This window comes from Emydura macquarii, unplaced genomic scaffold, assembly GCF_026122565.2.
Source record: "Emydura macquarii macquarii isolate MOO-44397 ecotype Brisbane River unplaced genomic scaffold, CSIRO-AGI_Emac_v2 contig_2768, whole genome shotgun sequence".
NCBI classification, from domain to species: domain Eukaryota; kingdom Metazoa; phylum Chordata; order Testudines; family Chelidae; genus Emydura; species Emydura macquarii.
In genome coordinates, this window is record NW_027132905.1 from 14,632,016 (window position 1) to 14,651,963 (window position 19,948).

The 19,948-nt window shown below is 40.7% G+C and overlaps 1 protein-coding gene across 1 annotated transcript in view; it reads left to right on the forward strand.

Annotated features, from left to right (window-relative positions):
• The window catches only part of STK32A (serine/threonine kinase 32A), a 50,407-nt gene that overhangs the window by 21,983 nt on the left and 8,476 nt on the right, over nucleotides 1-19,948 (forward strand). The window contains exons 4-6 of the mRNA XM_067566433.1: nucleotides 9,398-9,487; nucleotides 13,604-13,701; nucleotides 15,973-16,089. Coding sequence (XP_067422534.1) covers nucleotides 9,398-9,487; nucleotides 13,604-13,701; nucleotides 15,973-16,089 — 305 coding nt within the window. The remainder of the gene's footprint in view (nucleotides 1-9,397; nucleotides 9,488-13,603; nucleotides 13,702-15,972; nucleotides 16,090-19,948) is intronic.

The following is a 19,948-nucleotide window of genomic DNA, read 5'->3' on the forward strand; positions in this document are numbered from 1 at the left end:
ATTATCCCAATTGCAAGACTGATGGAGTATTTTGACAGTCTGACCCAATAGGTGTCAGTCATAGATTGCGTTAGACTCTAAGAGGTGCCTTTGTTCTCACGTTCCTCTTGTGCATACGCAGCTCAGCTTATTGGGGTTTTTCTTCTTTCTATGGGCAAGCTTCAGAGTTCCCACCTCTCCTGATGAAATTGGTGGCAGTTAAAAGTGGTCGCCACCTCACCCAACTGGGCTTTATAGGGTCAAATTACAGAGAAGCCTGAGCGCTAAATTCAGATCCAAATCTGGGTTAAATGTTTCCCAGTACAGAGAGGCGCTTGGGTCTGGGATTGTGTTCTGCTTGGTATCAAGATAACTGTGAACTTCCTTAATGTGTGTGCAATTGTGTCTGTTTTTTGGTACCCCATATCTAGTTCAGTCTGAAATTTCAATTGGTCCAGGGTGATGGTGGGTTTGTTTCACTGTTCTTTCGTGTAGTTGTGTCCTTGACTCCAATGTCCTTCTGACAGTGCCTTTCTGCTCTGTGATTTTTCTCCCTGTGTTTGCTTCACTGTGGCAGCAGAAGTGTGTAATTCTGTTCATGCGTGCAAAAAGCTTTTTACCTACAGTTCACATTTTTGTTTTCCCCTGAGTAATTGTTCTTGCAACATCTGCATCTATATTTAGACCTGTAGATTATGCTTGTTTTCCAGTGGCTCGCCTCTTTCCCTTTGGGATGGAGCTGCAGACTCCAGTTCCATCTCATGTTACTTTGCCAGGTTATGCCCACACTATATGGGTACAGTCTGAGAAAGCTTTGTCCTCTGCTCACAGATGTTCTTTCTTAAGGCATAAGGATCAGATTTCTAAAGGTGTTTAAGTGTTCAAAGATGTAAATAGGTGCTTCTGAAAATCCCACTAGTCATCTTGCTTCTTCTTTAAGCACCTAAATATCTTAAAAAATCTCACCCTAAGTGCATTAATTTAGATTCCACTTGGCATTTGTCTAGCTTTGGACATCCATTCATTGCAATGCAGGTCTTTGGCCAAACTGTATATCTGTGAAATATATTTCAACAACTACGCTCTACATCCACATTGAAAGATATTAGTGTTGGGTTACAAAGGGCAAAGCTGTTTTTATTGATTCTGACCATTAACTGGGCCTAGAAAGCCCTGAGTATTCTGTAATCATCCTTTTGTCTTTGTATATAGAGTTTACTTATTCCTAATCAATGGAAATACCTATTAACACATTACACATTAAAATCATTCTTATTGCCATTGACTTGAATAAACTGAATATACATACATAATATATTTGCAACTGCTGTAATTTGGTTCACAGTCTGTAAGTCTGTTATGCACTGCAGAAGAAATTCAACCCAATGCAGGTTGAGCTCTGTGTACCGATGAAGTTCCAGTCAGGGGCCTGCATTGGGGCTTAAATGGCATAGGCTCTTTTCACAGGGACCTGTGTAGTCAATGGACTTCAGTGAGAGTTGGATTGAACCCTAAGAAAGAGCCTCTTTCAACACCTGGACATCACTAAATAATCAATCCAACCCTAGGGTGATATTTCTTTTCGATAATATGTGTATCGCTCTTGGATCAAAGAAACAGCAGGTTCACCTGAGAATGAAAGAATCCAATTAATGTTAATTTGCAGGAATTTGATTATTGTTTAAAAGGATTTGCTCTGTTTACGACACTAACAAAAGTGAGGCAAAAGAGTCTCATAATGGCCTCCGCTCACTTCTGTTTCCTCTGCTGCAGCCAGGAGTTTCTGCTTCTCACATGGTTTGGTAGTGAATTATACTAGTTCATCCCATGGGTAACTCCAGTCTGGAATTTACCGGCAACTCTTTAAGTGAACTGTGCTGCCAAGCCATGAAGACTAATTTGAACTTTTAGTTTTAAGCACTTAAAATATTCTCTTCACACTCCGGGGTTTCTTAATTCTTAAATTCCCAGCAATAGCCATCGATGGAATGAACAGACTGTTTTCGTACAAAATATTAGACCATAACTACATCTCAGCTGCAAATATTGAGGGATGAATTGACATAGTTTATTTATTATGTGAGGTGACCCTACAAAATCCTTGGTTTTCTGAACTCTCTTCCAGCTTATTATTCCAATCAATCTGAACTCTTGAGAGGTTAAAAGTTTCTAGGAAACAGTGATTCGTTTAAATGAATCCCTTCAAATAAATGATACATCGAGAGGAGCCTGGATTTTGGCTCACAATAGTAAAGTCTGTATAATAATAATAGCATCTATAATTCATATGTATGCATGTGATTTCCCCCAAAGAGGAGGTGAGTGTGGCAGAGAGAATGAAAGCTGACACAAGGATGTAAAAGCACCCAGCATTTGTCTGTCTCTACTCAGCTCCTTCGTCAAGTGCTGTCCTAGGATTCGGTGCTAGGGTTTTCTTTTTGGAGTGGGAGGAGTGGTCTGGCTGGTTTTTGGAAGGCTCTTGAATCGGTAAAGGCAACACATGTTCTGTCTGCTAATTAGTCAGTGGCTGATAGATGCGTTCTGACATCTCAGTCATGTTCTTCCAGCAGTACAGATGGCAGGCCAGAGGGACAAGGGCTCCTCAAGCTTTGTTTTCTTCCATCAAAATCAAGCCAGACTGAAGCCCCGGAGCATCCAGAAGGAAGTCTGTGCCTCAGTCAGGACTAATCCTGCCTACAGAGCATTCAGGCACTGAGTGTTGTGTGGCCTTAATAGTGCTCTTAGCAGATAAGCATTTATAGCAATCAGTTCATAGAACCATGTTTCCCAGAGTCAGGCCAGGCAGGCTGTCAGTGGAATGTGAAACTGCTCAAACTCAAGGAAGTGACTTGTTTTGGAGTTATTCAGCATTGTCCTCTCCTCTTATGAAGGTGGATATATTAACCAATGAGCTGCAGCCCCATGACATTTGTACTCAGATGCTGTTCGGAATAAGACCTACCTACCTTTCTTGCCTAATCTATTATTTTCATAGATTCTAAGGCCTGACGGGACTTATAGATTATCTAGTCTGACCTCCTGTATAACACAGGCCAGAAAACTGCCCCAAAATAAATCCTAGAGCAAATTTCTTTAGAAAAATGTCCAGATTTGAGTTAAAAATGGTCAGTGATGGATAATTCACCATGAACATTTGTAATTTGTTCCAGTGGTTAACTCTCACTTTAAAAAAAATTTACACCTTCTTTCCAATCTGAATTCTAGCTTGAATTTCCAGCAATTGGATCATATCGTACCTTTCTCTTCTAGACAGAAGAGCCTGTTATCAAATGTTTGTTCCTTATGTAGTTACTTATAAACTGTAACCATGTCACCTTTAACTTTCTCTTTGTTAAGATAAATAGATTGAATTCTTTGAGTCTGTCACTATAAGGCAGGCTCTCTCATTTTTTAATAATTTCCATGGCTCTTCTCTGAACAATTTTTTAAACATCCATCTTGATTGGTGGGCACTAGAACTGGACACAGTATTCCAGTAGTGGTGGCACCAATGCCAAATACAGAGGTAAAATAACCTCTCTATCCCGATTAGAGATTCCATTCCATCTAATCCCAGGATTTCATTAGACCTTTTGGCTCCAGCTTTACACTGGTCACTCATGTTCAGCTGATTATACACCCCAAGTCTTATTCAGAGTCACTGTATCCAGGCTGCCCATCCTGTAAGTATATAGCCTGTATTCTTTGTTCATATAGATGTATACGTTCACATTTAGCTGTATTAAAACACATTGTTTGCTTGTACACATCTTACCAAACAATCTAGATAGCTCTGCTGTAGTGACTTGTCCTCTTTAGTATTTACCACTCCCACAATGTTTACACCATCTGCAAACTTTATCAGTGATGATTTTATGTTTTCTTCGAGGTCACTGATAAAAATATTCAATAGCATAAGGGTAAGAATGGATCCCAATAGGAGGCCACTAGAAACCCACCCACTCGATGATGATTTCCCATTTACAGTTACATTTTGAGACCTATCACTAGTCAGCTTTTAATCCATTTAATGTGTGCCATGTTAATTTTATATTGTCTAGTTTTTTATCATGTGGTACCCTATAAAACACCTTATAGAAGTCTAACTACACAAACACTATTAACTTTATCAACCAAACTTGTAATCTCATAAAAAAAATCAAGTTAGTTTGGCAGAATCTATTTTCCATAACCCAGGCTGATTAGCATTAATTATCTAACCCTCCATTAATTCTTTATTAATCGAATCCCATGTCAGCCATTCTTTTAACTTGTCCAGGTTTGATGTCAGACTGACAGGCCTATAATTCTTGGGTCATCGTGTACCTTTTTTAAATATTGGCACAACATTAGCTTCCTTCCTGTCTTCTAGAAATCTCCAAGTGTTCCAAGACTTATTGAAAATAAACATTAATGGTTCAGCGAGCTCCTAAGCCAGTTCTTTGAAAACTCTTGATGGAAGTAATCCAAATCTGATGATTTTAAAATGTCTAACTTTACTAGCTGTTGTTTCTGACTCATCACCCTTGTTAATTTCCCACTGCAAGAGACCATGGGAGAGACTATTTTAGACAACACACACCAAGCCTGCAATAGAAGACAGACATAGATATTGATATAAATGGCCCTAGGTCTCAGCCAAAGATGGTGCTTAAAATGCTCAGCTCCCATTCTCTGCACTCATTCTACCACCCAAGAGGCTAAGGTTCAGAAACAGCTTTGCCTCTAAAAATGTCTTAATTCAAAATACCACTGTGGAAGGCTACAGAGTAACAAAAAGGTGAGAAATGCTGATGATTCTGGAGAACCTGGCTCCTTCAAGAACAACTCCCTCCAGGCAATGACCTTGAACAAAAATACTGGTGTACTCTATATTGAGCAAGAGCTGGGGTGGCAAACACTGGTGACAATATGACCAAATGGAAATTGATTAATGACCCCAAATGTGAATGTGGAGATGCTAGGCAAACACTGGAACACTGCCTGATGCAGTGTCCCCAGTCAACTTCTTCTACCCCCCTGGAGAATTGTTTGAGATAAGCGATAACACCAGGTCTTGGTTGTGGTTTTGGAGCGATAGGCTAGGATAATGAACTGGATGCTTCTGAATACTAGTGGAATGGAAAGAGTGTTACCATTTATGACTGCATCATCTGTTTTTCCCCAAATACAGAATAGAAATATTTATTTAACACTTCTGCCTTTTCGGCATTATTATTGATAATTTCTACCTTTTCCATCTAGTAATGGACCAATACCATTGTCAGGATTCTTTTTGTTTCTAATATATTTTTTAAAACTTCATATTGTCCTTAACTCTGCTGGCCATAGAATTATCCTTGAGTCCCTTTGTTTCCCTTATCAATTTTCTATAGTTCCTAGCTTCTGATTTATATTAATGCACCTTTCTTCCATTTATTATATATATATATTTTTTATAGCTGCCTTCACTTCCCCTCTAAACCAAGTTGTTATTTTTTAAAACCAATATGGCCTTCTTCCTCGATTGTAGGATTGTGGCTTTTTAGGCATCTTTTAAAGTGTTCTTAAACAATTCCCAATTATCACTCATATTTTTCTGACTAAATTCTTTCTCCCAGCTGATTTGGCTTATAATTGTTTTCAGCTTTTTGAGTTTGGCTCTTTTAAATTTCAAAGTTCTGTATATTAATGGTCTGGACTTTATTCTATTTTAATTTCTTTTCTACCTGTGTGTTTCTGTGAGATGTTTGTATCCTATGTGCTTACATGCTTAAAAGAACCTAGATGGGAATCTTAACTCACTACATGATCTTGGGAAAGTCTCTTTGGCCCTAATTTTGGTTTTTAATTTAGCCAGTAATCCACAGAGTAACCGTATCAAATAGACCTATTCTGGCTTCACAAGAAATATTTAGCCAGGATTGGGAGATGCACATAAAACCCTCGTGCATCATTCAGACAAGAAACTCATTATTGGAGTCTCTATCCTTGCTCTCCATACAAACTGATCTTATTTTACTTACATGGCTTTAACAAGCCAGCTTGAAATAAAGCCGGCAGTGAATTCCCAACTATACATAAGCAATGAGATTTGACTTCATGAGCCCATATTAAGTCAGTGAACAGAGGTGGAGGTTCTTACAGGTATGGCTTGATCTCTGTGGTAACAAAAGGAGAAGCAATTCAACAACCTTCAGAAAATGTTTCAGAAAATGGCTGAGGAGTCTGTGAAACACCACGATGTGCACAGAACCTCGCTATGAAGCTCCTGCTAAAGAGTCTATTCCTGTCAAGTGCTGAGCACTCTCCATTCCCATTGAACTCTTCGGGGTGCTTGAGCTTAGTGGGAGTTGAGAGCACCCAGTACGTCACTGGAAGCCCTCAGCACTTTGCAGGATTGTGCCCAAGCAGCCCACAAGGGTTCAAAAGGCGAAATTCCCTGCAATGAAGAGGGCCTTGCAGTGCCTGTTCACACCACTCTGCACAGGAGGTCTGCCCACTGAACAGCCATATTGAGTGCCAGAGCATCCCTTGTACGCTACAGGAAGGGTCTTGGCTCAGGCTCCACATTGAGTGCCATGAAAGGCCACATTAGGGGAAGACTGCGGGGGGCAGAGGAGAGATTACAAAGCCACATTTATGCTGATCCACTGGCCCCAACACCACCTTCAACAGGTGCAGAGGAACTGTGCCTGCTAGTCCAGGCTTCAGGAGACTAACAGCCTTGCTTTTCTTGCACATAGATCCCAAATACTCAGGTTCTAGGTGGGTGCAGTGATTCCACCCTTCATGCACCTGCCTTCCTTATGCCATATTGGCATTTAGGTTAGCATGCATGCGTTGCTGTTGTTTGTGGGAGCGATATTACCCTAAGAGAGCCCTCCTTCGGATTGAAGCAGAATTGCAGAAAGGGGCCAGATTGTTCTGCCCGCTCCATAATTGTGTTTCTGAATTTAGGCGGGAAGCAGTAATGTATGAAGTGCCCACAAGAAAATGTATGCATCAAAGAGAGAAGAGGAGGTAGGTGGAAACAAAAGGAGGGGAAAAGCCAGGCAAACACATTCTTGGCAAGTGGCAAAACCCTTGAATTAAGCTGCTGGAAATTTCATACAACAAACTTTGTGTGCCTTCTGCTGGGAAGTCTGTATCTTTAAAGCCAATGTTGTCAGGTTTATAATGTTGAGGTAAAAGACTCAGGTTGGTGCAGATTGAGTTTTCTCAGTAATAACAATTACCCATGCACCAGTATTAATATGATGGATCAGATATAATCCACATAATACTTTTAACATATGACCTGTTTCTTACCAAAGAGCTATGTGTACAGGCCTCCGGGGGCCAGGTACAGCCTCCCTCCCTGAGGGGGCCCATCCTCCCTTATGGAAAAAACTTCTTTCTCCCATTTGAGATGGGCAGTCTGGTTTACTCACCTAAGACAGAAGTTGGTGATTCTATCCCTTTAACCTACAGGTCCCTGTGGTCTGCTCACAATCTCCACCAGTGCCTGCCCGTCCTTGGGTTCTTCTCTTCTCTTCGGAATTGGCTTTCACTCACCTATAATTTTCTTTACGTTTGGGAAGGAACTCATATTTGCCACTTCCCTATATATGGTCCTAATGAACACTCAGGAACAAGATAATTACAACCAACCATCTGCCTTCCCATCCCTCCAGAAATTACTGCCCTCTCTTTTTATTTACTTTTATATGTTGCATGGGATGGCTGTGACTATTTCTTGAGAGGGAGCAATGAAATTGGCAGGTTATTGAAGACAATAAAAACTTGGGCAAATAAAAATTTTTCCAGTGCAGTTCCTTTACTCCCTGCCCTTCAAGTGGATTTCACGACATTTAACAAACTTCCCATGCCAGCCTCCCCAGTTTTGCTGCTAAAGTTTCATCAATACAGAAACATTTGGTGCAGATCAAGGTACGTCCTTCTGGAGCAAGATTGCAAGACGTATTAAAAGCATGGGATTATAAATGGGCAAAATTTTAGCTGGGCTAGAAGGTCAATGCTCAAACATCTGGAAGTAGTGGAACTTTAAATGAATATTTTCTCTTGGAATGTGCTGAAGACCTTGAAAATGCGCTACAGTTCTGGCCGTGACAATTGACGGTCACTAGGATAGTTGAAATTGCTGTAACAAGGTCGGAATAGGTATGGATTATGTTCTCTCTTGATAGTGCAAAACATCTTGGCTGTCTTCTTTGAGTGGGTAACGCTATTCTGAGCCCCTAATGTCACAACCATATTGTAACGGGACAACGAGGTGAACAAAATCATTGAGTTCCAGGCCAGAATGGATGAACAGATCATCTAGTCGGACCTTCTGCAAATCCCAGACCACTAAATCCCACCCAGTTACCCCTGTACATGAATTTACCTTGAATCGGGTCTTCTGTTTGTAATGATCCAAGACAAAATGAAAAGGGGAGACAGTAAAGGGAAATGTATGCTCTTAATATGATTTGTTCTCCCATTTGTGGGAGTTACCTATATTCATCAAGGAGTAAAAACCATTCCCATTAGCTTGTGGGAGTTAAGGGACTATATTGATTTAGATTAGATTTGTAAAAGCATGAATAATTTCACAATCATTGGTGCTTCCTGTGTGAAACTCTGCTCAAGAAGCAGGCTACCACATTCTGCCCTAGCTTCAGTTTTTGAGTGGTCTTAATGAGGCGCTTCATTACGGTAATCTAATGTTCCAGTTATTAAACTGATTGGAGTTACTCTGTATTTGCATTTACCCCAATTATGAATAAGAGAGCCATGTGCACCTCCTGTTTACCAGAGTTGTGGGGACCATGGGCTCACTTGGAAGAGTTATATTCCTGATGAGTTACATTCCCGATGCGTTGGATCCCTTCAGGGTCTCCAAGAAGGATCCTGGTTCAGTGGAATGGAATGGTTGGATTCTTTCAACACTACCTGATAGTCAAAAGCTTATTTCTTGATAAGTAGGGTGTGAAAAATGTGTTGCGGACCGAGGAATAAGACCTTTTCTGTGAAACATGATCTCCTCTGTGCTGCTGGGAGCCTGCACAGCCACTTTCACTGGGGGAATCAGAGCCACCTCCGGAGGCAGTGCAGAAGTGAGTGCAATACACCCTCACTTCTGCACTGCAGCAGTCTGATGCTGAGCTTGGGGCTTCCAAAAGCCATTTATTGTAAATCAGAGGGGTGAGCCTTAAAATTAACTAGCAGAAAAAGTATTTTGTTTCCTTTTCAAAAAGTGTTTTGCAGTGAATGCTGAAAGGGATGTCATGAAGAAGGTTTGTTGCCTGTGAACCTCCTTCCCCCTCCAAACCTTCATACCATTTAACAATGCATAAAGCAGATTAGGTCTGATCTTAAAAATTTACTAGCAGCACCAGAGTTGAACACAAAATAGAAAGAAAGAAACTGGAATTAATGCATATCTTTCTTTCAGGACATGTGCACATCACAGATTTCAACATTGCCACGATGCTGACTAAAGAGATGCAGGTCACCACTATCGCTGGCACAAAGCCATATATGGGTAAGAATTCATAAAGTTATAGGCTAATTAAATAGCCATTCTTTGTTTAATACCTATCCTTAATTCAAGGGATATATAAGGACAAAAGTTAAATCTTTTCAGAAAGTTTTAACTCTTTCCATTCTTGCCAGGTCGGAATGCTGTGGTATTAAATGAGACAAGCCTGAGATGGAAAAAAAGAAGATTCTTGTTTGCCAGGATTTTTTTCCCTCACATCTCTGAAAGATTTTCTCATATTGATTTAGAATTGGGGCCCATGTAGTGATTAATTAACAAAAAGGGTGGGGAGCCAGGAAAGGTCTAATGGAGGCACTAATTTCTGTTAAACTGTTGTCAGCCTGTAAGACCTTGCTCACATTTATTGTACCCATGTGAGATTATTAAATGAAATGTTTTTTTTTTGAGACTGTCAAAGCATTTTACAAATTTTAGTCATGCTTCACCTCATGTCTATGAGGTAGGTACGGAATGTATTATTATCCTCGTTTTATAGATGGGTAAACTGAGGCACGGAGAGATGTATTAGGCTCTCTCTTACACTAGTTTAATGGCTCAATCCTGCAAAGGGCTAAATGTCACCTGTGAGTAGAGGATAGACCGAGTACCATGTAAAGGGTGCTCAGCAGCACCTCTCATGATGAGGGTCTAAATCTGAACAAACTACATTGAAGTCCATAGTGTTACTCTGGGTTTAGACTAGCTGTAATGGCAAGTGGAATTTGCATGAGCTGCGTAAATCACATAGCATGCCAGCAAAAGGAACGCAGGGTCTCCCATTGTAAGTTATGTTGGCATAAAACCCATGTAAGGAAGAGATGAATCAGGGTCTGGGAGTCCCAGCTCCTAACCCAGAGCCAAATATCCTCTGTTTAATGTTGCATTCCTTTGCAAATATAAAATTAAAAGGACAGAGCAAAGCCAGGGTGGCTTTACAGTTTACAGATGTTAAGATAAAAATGCACTCTGCTTATATATAGCAAGCATTAAACAGATGCAGATATCACAACCACAAGTGGCAGGAAAGTAGTGAGAATGTGTTTCAATCTCATTTTGAAGATCCCTTTTTAAATTTATTTACTCTGTTGATATGAATGGATTTGTGCCCAGCTGTACCAAACGGTCAACCCAGCTACAGTCTGGAAACTAAGATGCACAAGGGAAAAAGCTTGAAAATAAGCCGAAGGGAAATAAGGACCAGCAGGATGAGTCAGTACCCTAGGGCGCACCACATTTGTGCACTGACCTTCTGCACTTCCATGTGTTAAGTGCAATGCTCCTGCTAGGAAAATGTGGTGCAAATTTTCAGGTTCCCATTGTGCTGGTAGCAGGGCCAGTTGCTATGGTGACAAAGGGAGTAGAGACACCATTTTTCCCTTCTGTCCTTCGTTAGGAGAAAATGCAGTATTTGTGTATGTTTGTTCTCTATAGGGCAAAGACACCAGTTTGGTCCCAAGCTAGGTAAAGAAGCAGGGCTACTGTGTGTGTGAGTGAGGGATGTTTCTGGGTTGTGGTGGGGCCACAAAGTATGTAACAGACCTGCTGTTACTACCACTAACGATAGGAGCTACTTTAGATCAAGCAGCTGAGTCGTCTATTTTTGCAGTGGAAGGAGCAAGGTTCTAGTCCTGGTTCCCTGGATGCATGTGACATTGATACAATAACAGTGTCTACAACAGGTAGTTTTCCTACAGTGGAAGCACACACAGGAATCAGTTTGTTCATTTAAGTCAGACTGAGTATTTAAAATGCAGCATGCAGGCGTGTAAGTACGAATTCCCTGCCACTGATGGGATTCAGTTCCATATCTGGATATCACTAAACCCTGACTGCTGCAGATGCTGGTTTTCAGACAGAGCTTGCTTCCCTCCCATTCTTGCTGTTGGAGACGTTCCATCAATTGATTTTCCCCTGCCACTAATGCAGAAAATTCTTACTTATGCCTCTTTAGTTGTCAAACAAGCAAATTACTTGCTTACTCAGAGACAAGAAGAGTTTGCTGCTGAGCTCGCTTATACAGGTGAAGTCAGAGGAGTTACACTAAGGTGGTAAAACCATTGCAAGTATGAGAAGAATCAGACCAAGAGTGCAGAGGAAATGGCTAACAAGGGAAGGTCCCAGAACTAGACCTGTGTGAACTGAGAGGCTCCTTATTTAAAGTTAAGAAATGTCCAGCTGTAAAATGGACCAACAGTAATAAAAATGAAAGTATTTGCAGCATCTCACTGCAGATAACACAAGGACCCTTACCTCACACAGCAGGGATGTTCTGTAAAGCTAATTTAAAGCATTGTCTGAGCTGAGGTTTTCCCCCTACAGCTGCCATCTCATCATAGCTATTCCCTCTCTTTCTATGGGAGGCTCTTTTTATTAGCATCACAGAGCTGACCTTTCACCCTTCAAGTCACCTGACTCAACCCTGAAGTATAAAAAGAAACATACAAACCAAAAAAAACCCCCGATTTTCCCCTCATTTTTGTTTTATTCCTTTGACAATGACCCTCACTTTCCACCACCTAAAAATATTACTGCATTTTCCTTAATCTTTCACATGAAGCTAAAGGTCAAGCCCATTTTCTGACCCTGCCCTACTTCCTGTCAGGCTGGCAGTTTTCCAATATAAAAGCAATGGCAGTTGGGTCCTCACCCAGCTAGAAGTCACTTTTGGCTTTCCAGAAATATAGCTAGTATCATGTCTGGGTTTATAGGCCCCAAATGCATAGTTTACATTTACCCTCTTAAGTTACATTTGGGTTCTACTAGGCAGAAAGTGTTTTTGAATACAGATAAAAGAAATGGGGTAGGAAGGAGGAAATCAGCTGAACTCTCTAATAGAAAGGTCAAAACAGCTCTAACTTGAGAGTGAGGAAATTTCCTGCAGAATAAAAAGAGAGGCTAGCTGGGTCAGTATTAGCCTTGAACTTGGTAGAGCAGGGTTCAGTTCCCTGCTCTGACAAGGACTTCATTGGGGAAGTCAAGAGCCTCTTTATGCCTCAGTTCCCCATATGTGAAATGGGGATAATAGCACTGCCATGCCTCACTGCCTGTGGTAATGTTGGGAGGAAAAATACAGTCAAAATTGTGATGTAATCTGATATTATGTGATAGAGGTGATATAAGAACCCAAAATAGACTTAATTCCCAACCCCTAGTCAGCTATATAATATTGGAAACTAGTTGAACCCAATGAGCTTCATAATTCTTAGTGTTTTTAGGAGACATACAAACACTTTAACACCAAATTAATTAAATGATTTATCTATTTATCTATTTATTTATCCATTGTGCATTGAGCATTTAATACTTTGAATTTCCACATCCAAGGCTCTCAAAACTCTTACATTTAATAGATTAAATCTCACAACACCCCTTTGGGGTAAGAAAATATCAATAGTTTTATTTCCCAGATGTGGAAACTGAGGCAGAGAGAAGCTAAAAGTCTTGCCCAAAATTACAAGAGCAAGTCAGCGAATACTTCACACTAATCCTGATTATACTGTCTGTGTCATTAGACTGCAAAACCCCAATTTTATCAATCTGAGTTCAGTTCTCAGTATAGGCATATGTGAAAAGTTGAGTCAAACTGACCTGCTATGAAATGAGTCAGATACCGGTTCCACATCAAAGTGCAGTTATTTCCTAATGAGTGGGAATTGGACTCAAGTAACTATCCCACTGAAATTACAAATAGTAGCAATGACCCATTATATAGCACTTGTCATGTCATGACCCCAAAGCATTGTATGAACATGAGCATTTAACTTAGCCTCCCACTATGATTTTTGAAGTAGCTAAATATTACCGTAGATTATGAAACTGAGGCTGAGAGTTTAAATGACTTCCCCAAGGTCAATAAGCATAGCAATGGCAGAGCTGGGGAAAGAATAGTATTTAGGTGATGGGAATCCCAATCCGCCTGTTACTGTCCTATCTTGTTAAAAAACCCAAAAATAATCACGTGAAAGACTGCAAAGGGGAACAAATTAAATATCTGGTAAATAGAACAGTCTAGAATGCTTTTCAGACCTTAGGACTGAAACATTATATACTGATGAAAATAGTCAATGATTTCCCTTTGAGACTGAAATAAAGCATACAACATTTTTCTGTATTTTTCAGCACCCGAGATGTTTAACTCAACAAAATCTACTGGCTATTCCTTTGCTGTTGACTGGTGGTCTTTAGGAATTACTGCCTATGAGCTACTTCGAGGCTGGGTATTATACATACAGCTGCATTCATTATTTGTTTGGGTTTTTTTTTATTTACTCATTTCAATAATGTATTGAAATAATAAGTACTTTTTAACTTGGATGAAAAAAGTCAAGTAGAAATCTAGGCTTTAAAATCCATTATAAAAAGACAGCAGAAAGCAAATCTCCATTGAGATTCTTATGATGGATTCATAAAAATTCCAAAAGAAACCACTGCAGTGCAGAATAACTCAGGGTGACAGGTTCTTGGAGCATCCAGTGCTCTGTCAATTAATATATGTTAGGCAATAAAAATTGAGCCATCTAGCTGATGGATAAGAATTCCAAAATCAGGGACTGTAATAGAATTTAATCTGAGCTCAGAACATGCAAGAAAAAATATTGGTTTTTTAAAAAATCATTTTACTCTTGTATTAAGGCTCTGCAGTCTGGACAAACATGAACCACTGTGTGTGAATTATTAATACAACACTATTCATGCCCTATTGTGCCTCAATCTTTGCCTATAACTTATTAGTAAAGTTTGGTGCATCTTGGATAAGTCCTTAACAGTTTTGTAAAAATAGAAAGTTGCTTAGAATGAAAATAAACAGTATTCTTCCAAGCAAAAAGATCACATAAGAGCTTGGGAGGTTAGAAAAACCTCTTAAAATAATATTTACATTTCCAGTTCATATCACTTTTTATCTTTTAAAGAACTGTATGGGCAGAATGTATTTTAATCTATAACTATATATAAACTGGAATAGAATATTTAGAATATTGTGTCCAGTTTTGGGCCCCCCCACTACAAAAAGGATGTGGACAAGTTGGAGAGAGTACAGCGGAGGGCAACAAAAATGATTAGGGGGCTGGAGCACAGGACTTATGAGGAGAAGCTGAGGGAACTGGGCTTGTTTAGTCTGCAAAAGAGAAGAATGAGGGGGGATTTGATAGCGGCCTTTAACTACCTGAAAGGGGGTTCCAGGGAGGATGGGGGTAGGCTGTTCTCGGTGGTGGCAGATGACAGAACAAGGAGCAACGGTCTCAAGTTGCAGGGGGGAGGTCTAGGTTGGACATTAGGAAAAAGTTTTTCACTAGGAGGATGGTGAAGCACTGGAATGGGTTGCCTAGAGAGGTTGTGGAATCTCCATCTTTAGAGGTTTTTAAGCTGAGGCTTGACAAAGCCCTGGCTGGGATGATTTAGCTGAGGTTAGTCCTGCTTTGAGCAGGGGGTTGGACTAGATGAGCTCCTGAGGTCCCTTCCAACTCTAATATTCTATGATTCTATAAACTGATCTAAATTTTCAAGTGAATTTTGGGTGTCTCAAGTTTTGGGTCCCAACTTGGACAGGTTAAAAGAATATGGCAAAGCATGCTTCCTGCAGCTGTGCCCCTAAAACCAAAATCTCTAATCACTTCTGAAAATTTAAATAATATATACTTTGTAATTAGAAAATAAAATGGATTGCAACACTGTTGCACTTACTGTTCAGTTGCTTGTGACTGTACTGTGTTATTTTCAAATCTAGGTGTAGAAAATATTGCAGTATATTCAAACATCATGCCACAGTAAATTGATATTATTAGTGGTGACCACAGTATAATGTGATAAATTCAGGCTGACATCTGAAATGAAACTGAAGGGCCTCTTTATTCCTACCTCTAGGACATTCATCGTACATGAATGAACAGGCGTTCTGCAGCCTGAGCCATACCTGTAAAACTCTGTTCAACCACCTCTGCTGTGAGGTGTTATTTTTTGTATTGTGCTTTTCTCCCTTTGCTGAGGTTGTCACTTTTCCAAAGGAAAGAAGAAGTAGGGGGAAAAGCCATCAGCCTCTACTTTGTCAATATCATCTCAAAACTTGAGAAATGAACAAAAAATACAATTTAAATTTAACAGAGCGTGTTGAGAAAATACAGGTCATTGCAATACCAGTAAATTAATTTCATTTTAATGGCCTTTTAAAGTACAAATACTGGTTTTGCCAATGAAATACCAGCTGGGAGACAGCTCTACTCTTTGCTTTTCCCTCCTATTCGTCTTGCTGTTTAAATGTCTCATTATTATTATTATTATTTATTATTACTCAGTCCTGTAGAAATCTGTTTACTTCAATTGAGTTAGCCTCTGCAGTGAGAGACAATGGTTCAATCTAGAGCAGCAGTGGGGGGGCTTGGAGAATGGCACAAAGAGACACTGTTTGGAGACTTCTTGCCCTAGGAAGGTTTCCAAAAGATCTTTTTTTTTTTTTTTTTTTTACTTAAATCATTTCCTTCTGTTTTTCACAGAGGCCCTATCACATTCGCTCCAACACATCAACAAATGAAATTGCTCATGTATTTAGGACAACTACTGTAATGTATCCTGCTGCTTGGTCTAAAGAAATGGTGTCACTACTCAAAAAGGTGAGGACAGGTGGAGAAATGGATAACTCAGGGGAATGGATATATTCAGATCTAGGAGCCTTTCTATTGTGTTCACTGGCCCTTGGATCGCTCCTTAGACGTCCAGTGCAAATCCTGTCCAGGTCAGGTCCAGTGTTATGGGTTGTGGGGCCCCCTGTGAAAGGACTAAGGGTCTCAGTCCACTTTTTAATGGCAGGTATCCACACTGATATAATCAGTAGCGGGAAGCCTTATTGACAGTGTCATCTCCAGGTCAGGGTATATTGAGAGCCTTGTGGTAGGGAAGCTTGCACTGGTGTTGCCAATGATGTCCTTGTTCTCGGGATACATGAAGGATCAGCTTCCAGAGCCTTCAGACTGGCACGGTAACCTTCCTTAACTCTCTGCAATTGTGGTGTTGGAAGTAGCTAGAGAGAGAAATGGAGCTGGTCAAAACTTTTCACATGAAAGGTTTTATTTTGCGGGAAAAAATGTTGGTTCCAAAAAGCAAACTTTTCACCAAAAATGCTGATATCAGAACATTCCATTTTCCATATCATCTTCTGCAACAGTTTCATTAATATTTTCATTGAAGTTTATCAACATTGTTTTCAAAATCATTATAAAAACTGTTTAACTTAAAACCATGTTTTCTCACTGAAGTCAGGTTTTCAGTAAACAAAACATTTGATAAGGATTTCAAAAACATTTCAATACAAATGTTAGCGGAAGATATCACAAAAGAAGTAATGAAAAAGGGAAACTAGTCCATTTTGAACCCTGTTAAATGGGAACATTTTGAAATTTTGTGAGAAATAATTTTCTCCATTTTTTTTCCAATTAGTCCTAGTTATGAATAGTAAAATAATCCCTTGCATTTATGACTACTTATCTTCCTAAAGATTCTGTGTATAGCTGCACTTATCTTTAGGGTAGAGACATGGCAGCAATTCTTCATTGGCAATGCAGCACAGCAGTGTTTTATAGGACGACGATTGAAAAATATCCATTTAATTAAAATTAAATGGGAGAATTTAGGGAAGAGGGATAGTTAATACCTTAGCTAGAATTTTACCAGGCCAAATAGCAACACCGGGATCTTTATGCAACATCCTTTGTATTTCTATATATTTTTATTTTTGCTGGAAGATTTCCCCTGAACCACAACATGCTGTAAATCCCCCAGGCTGCCTTTTGAATTAATAATGCAATGTCACAATTTATTTAAATTTCCATGTGCCCCTTTGCATCTGGTTTAGCAGCATTATGTATTATATATGAGGCCAACTGGGATATTAAGTTTTGTCCCGTTCACATATCTTAAGTGAATTTCATATTAAGGTTCAGTGCGTTTGATCATTGGTAACAGACCCATGTTACTTGCATTTTAGGTTTAAGCACAGTGCTTGGAATGGGGAAAACATTGTGAGTGATGTTTACACTTAGCCTGCATATCATTCACTCTAGCTTTTGCACCTCAACTTCATACCATTCACACTCTGGTTGCAAGCACTAATGCTAAAATGGTGTTACAACTTGTCAGCTTATTCATTATATTTGAGAAGGTGTTTTTATGGGACTTATTTTAGAATGTGCTACCAGAAGTTCTTGCAATGTTGAATCAGAGAACTGAAAGATAGAATTCAATCACTAACTTGTATCAGGTCTAATATGTAAAACCTCCACTGGTTTCATTGAAAAATGTGAAGACAAGCAGGACTACTGCCATGGTTTCATAGACTCAAGGATGTTAGAAAGGGAGGATGGTCCAGTGGGTAGAGCATTAACCTGGAAATTGGAAGATCTGAATTCAGTTCCCTGTCCCACCCCAAATTACCTTAGGCAAGTCATTTAATCTCTCTGTGCCTCAGTTTCCCATCCGTAACGTGGGGATAATAGCCCTTGCCTACTTCACAGGGGTGCATTGTGAGGATAAATCCATTGAAGATAATGGGGTGCCCAGATCCAACAGTAATAGGAACCATATGCATACCTCAGTTAAATAAATATTAAGTCAGCCAGTTGCTTTCCTACCAATGTAGAGTATTATCTATTGTGACTTCCATGAGTGTTCTTGTGAGACTATGATACAGCCTAACAGAGTTCAAAATTTTTCTTAATATTCCTATCCCATTTCTTCAAATTATACCCATGTGATGAAGTGGAGATATTCTTGGGGTTTTCTTTGAGTTCCGTGTGTGTGCCTCAGTTTCCCCTCCTTGTGTTACTCATGTATTTTGGTGATGGGACCCGGATGTGTGATCATTGCAGAGGCCACTGGAGGGCAGATGGGCCTTCCCCAGCCACAGATAGGCAGACCTGGCCAGGACCCCCTGTCTCAGCCCAACCAGTTTCAACAGGCTGGGGCAGGTAAAGACCAGGGGAGTGGGCACTTGGCCTGGGAAGGTGACAAAGGATTGGGGAAGGCTAGGGGACAGGTCTGAGGGTGGAGAAATAGGTCAGTCCCCCGTGAGGGGTTGCTGGGGAGGGAGCACCCAGAATGGGGCTCTCCAGGTGGTCGTTGCTGTAACTCCTAGTTAAGCTACTAGCAAAATCCTTCTATGCTGTGATCCTGAGAATTAATAAACCCTTCTGACTTCCACACTGGCTGTGAATCGCTTCTGAGTGCAAGGCGGGGTGCCCGGCCCTTTGGGCATGGAGGAACTCCCCGGGACCCTTCCAAGGAGGGGGGGTTTACAGGGGGGTTCCTGGCAGAGCAGGGGTGCTGAACCCTCTGAGGCCAGATGGAAGAGACAACTGTGCTGGTGTGATGGCAGACCCCCTCTGAAGCGCTAGAGTCCTGTCTGGCGGTGTGGAGAGGAGTCCAGAGCATGATCCCTGGGGGACTCCGTCACAACCCCCTTATTACAACCCTACTCAATCCCTCTGCCTCCCTGGTGTTAACTGAATTTCGTATTCTGTGATTAGATGTGTCTTCTTTGAAAAGATGCCTTTTTTGAGCTGCAGATTCCAGTTTCACTGCTACGTTGGAGACAGGAGGAGGATAAAATGCCAAATACACATACATGTTTGGTGGGGGAAGTAAGGGGAGAAATCAGGACCAAATACTGAGAAAGTGCAGATGAAGCTGGTCCCCGGGGGATTTTATTTAAACTGGATAGAGCGGAAAAAACCATTGCCGAACCCGTTCCCTTTTTCTAAGTGTCCTTGTTAAAGAAAAGAACCTGTTAAAACAGAGCACTTTGGCTGATTTGTTCACACTCAAGGACATCTGGTGACATCTCGGTGGCTGTGCCGCCTAACTTGCTAATAAGAAAGAACTCACTGAGTCGTTACTAAAGGAAAATCTTCACTGTAGCCAAGGAAGCAGCCCAGTTGAAGAAGTCATTAGCAATGAGATTACTTCAGCTCTGATGCTGCAGTCTGTGTATCGCACCCTGGGCTGAGTGATATGAAGGACCAGAGAAGGAGTGAGGTCTCTGAGCTGTGAGCTTCAGGCCAGCAAAGATTAAACCATTTGGCTTCTGACAAGATAAAAAAAGATCCTACGCTGTGTACTGATCTCTAATGCCAGGTTGCTAACACAACCCTCCAGAGTGGTGCTGGTGACTGACTGCTTGTACAGGAGGGTGGGCCCCAGGAGCAATAGTCAGGCTGTTCAACTCCTGCAGTAGATGCTCAGTGGGAGGGTGAAGGTTAACTCTGTCCAGCCAGGCGCTGCAGCCAATTAAGACTGCCTGAAAGCTAGTGAAGAATGGAATCTTAACTACGAAGCGGGGGAAGAGAGTGAACAGAATTAGGGCAAACGGCATAGACAAGGGGCTACATTGTGCCAGTAGGTGGTGCATAAATGGCGCCAAACCAAGATTAGCCTTTTATGAAGCACCGCGTCCTTCCTGCTTCCCTCCTGCTCTGGGAA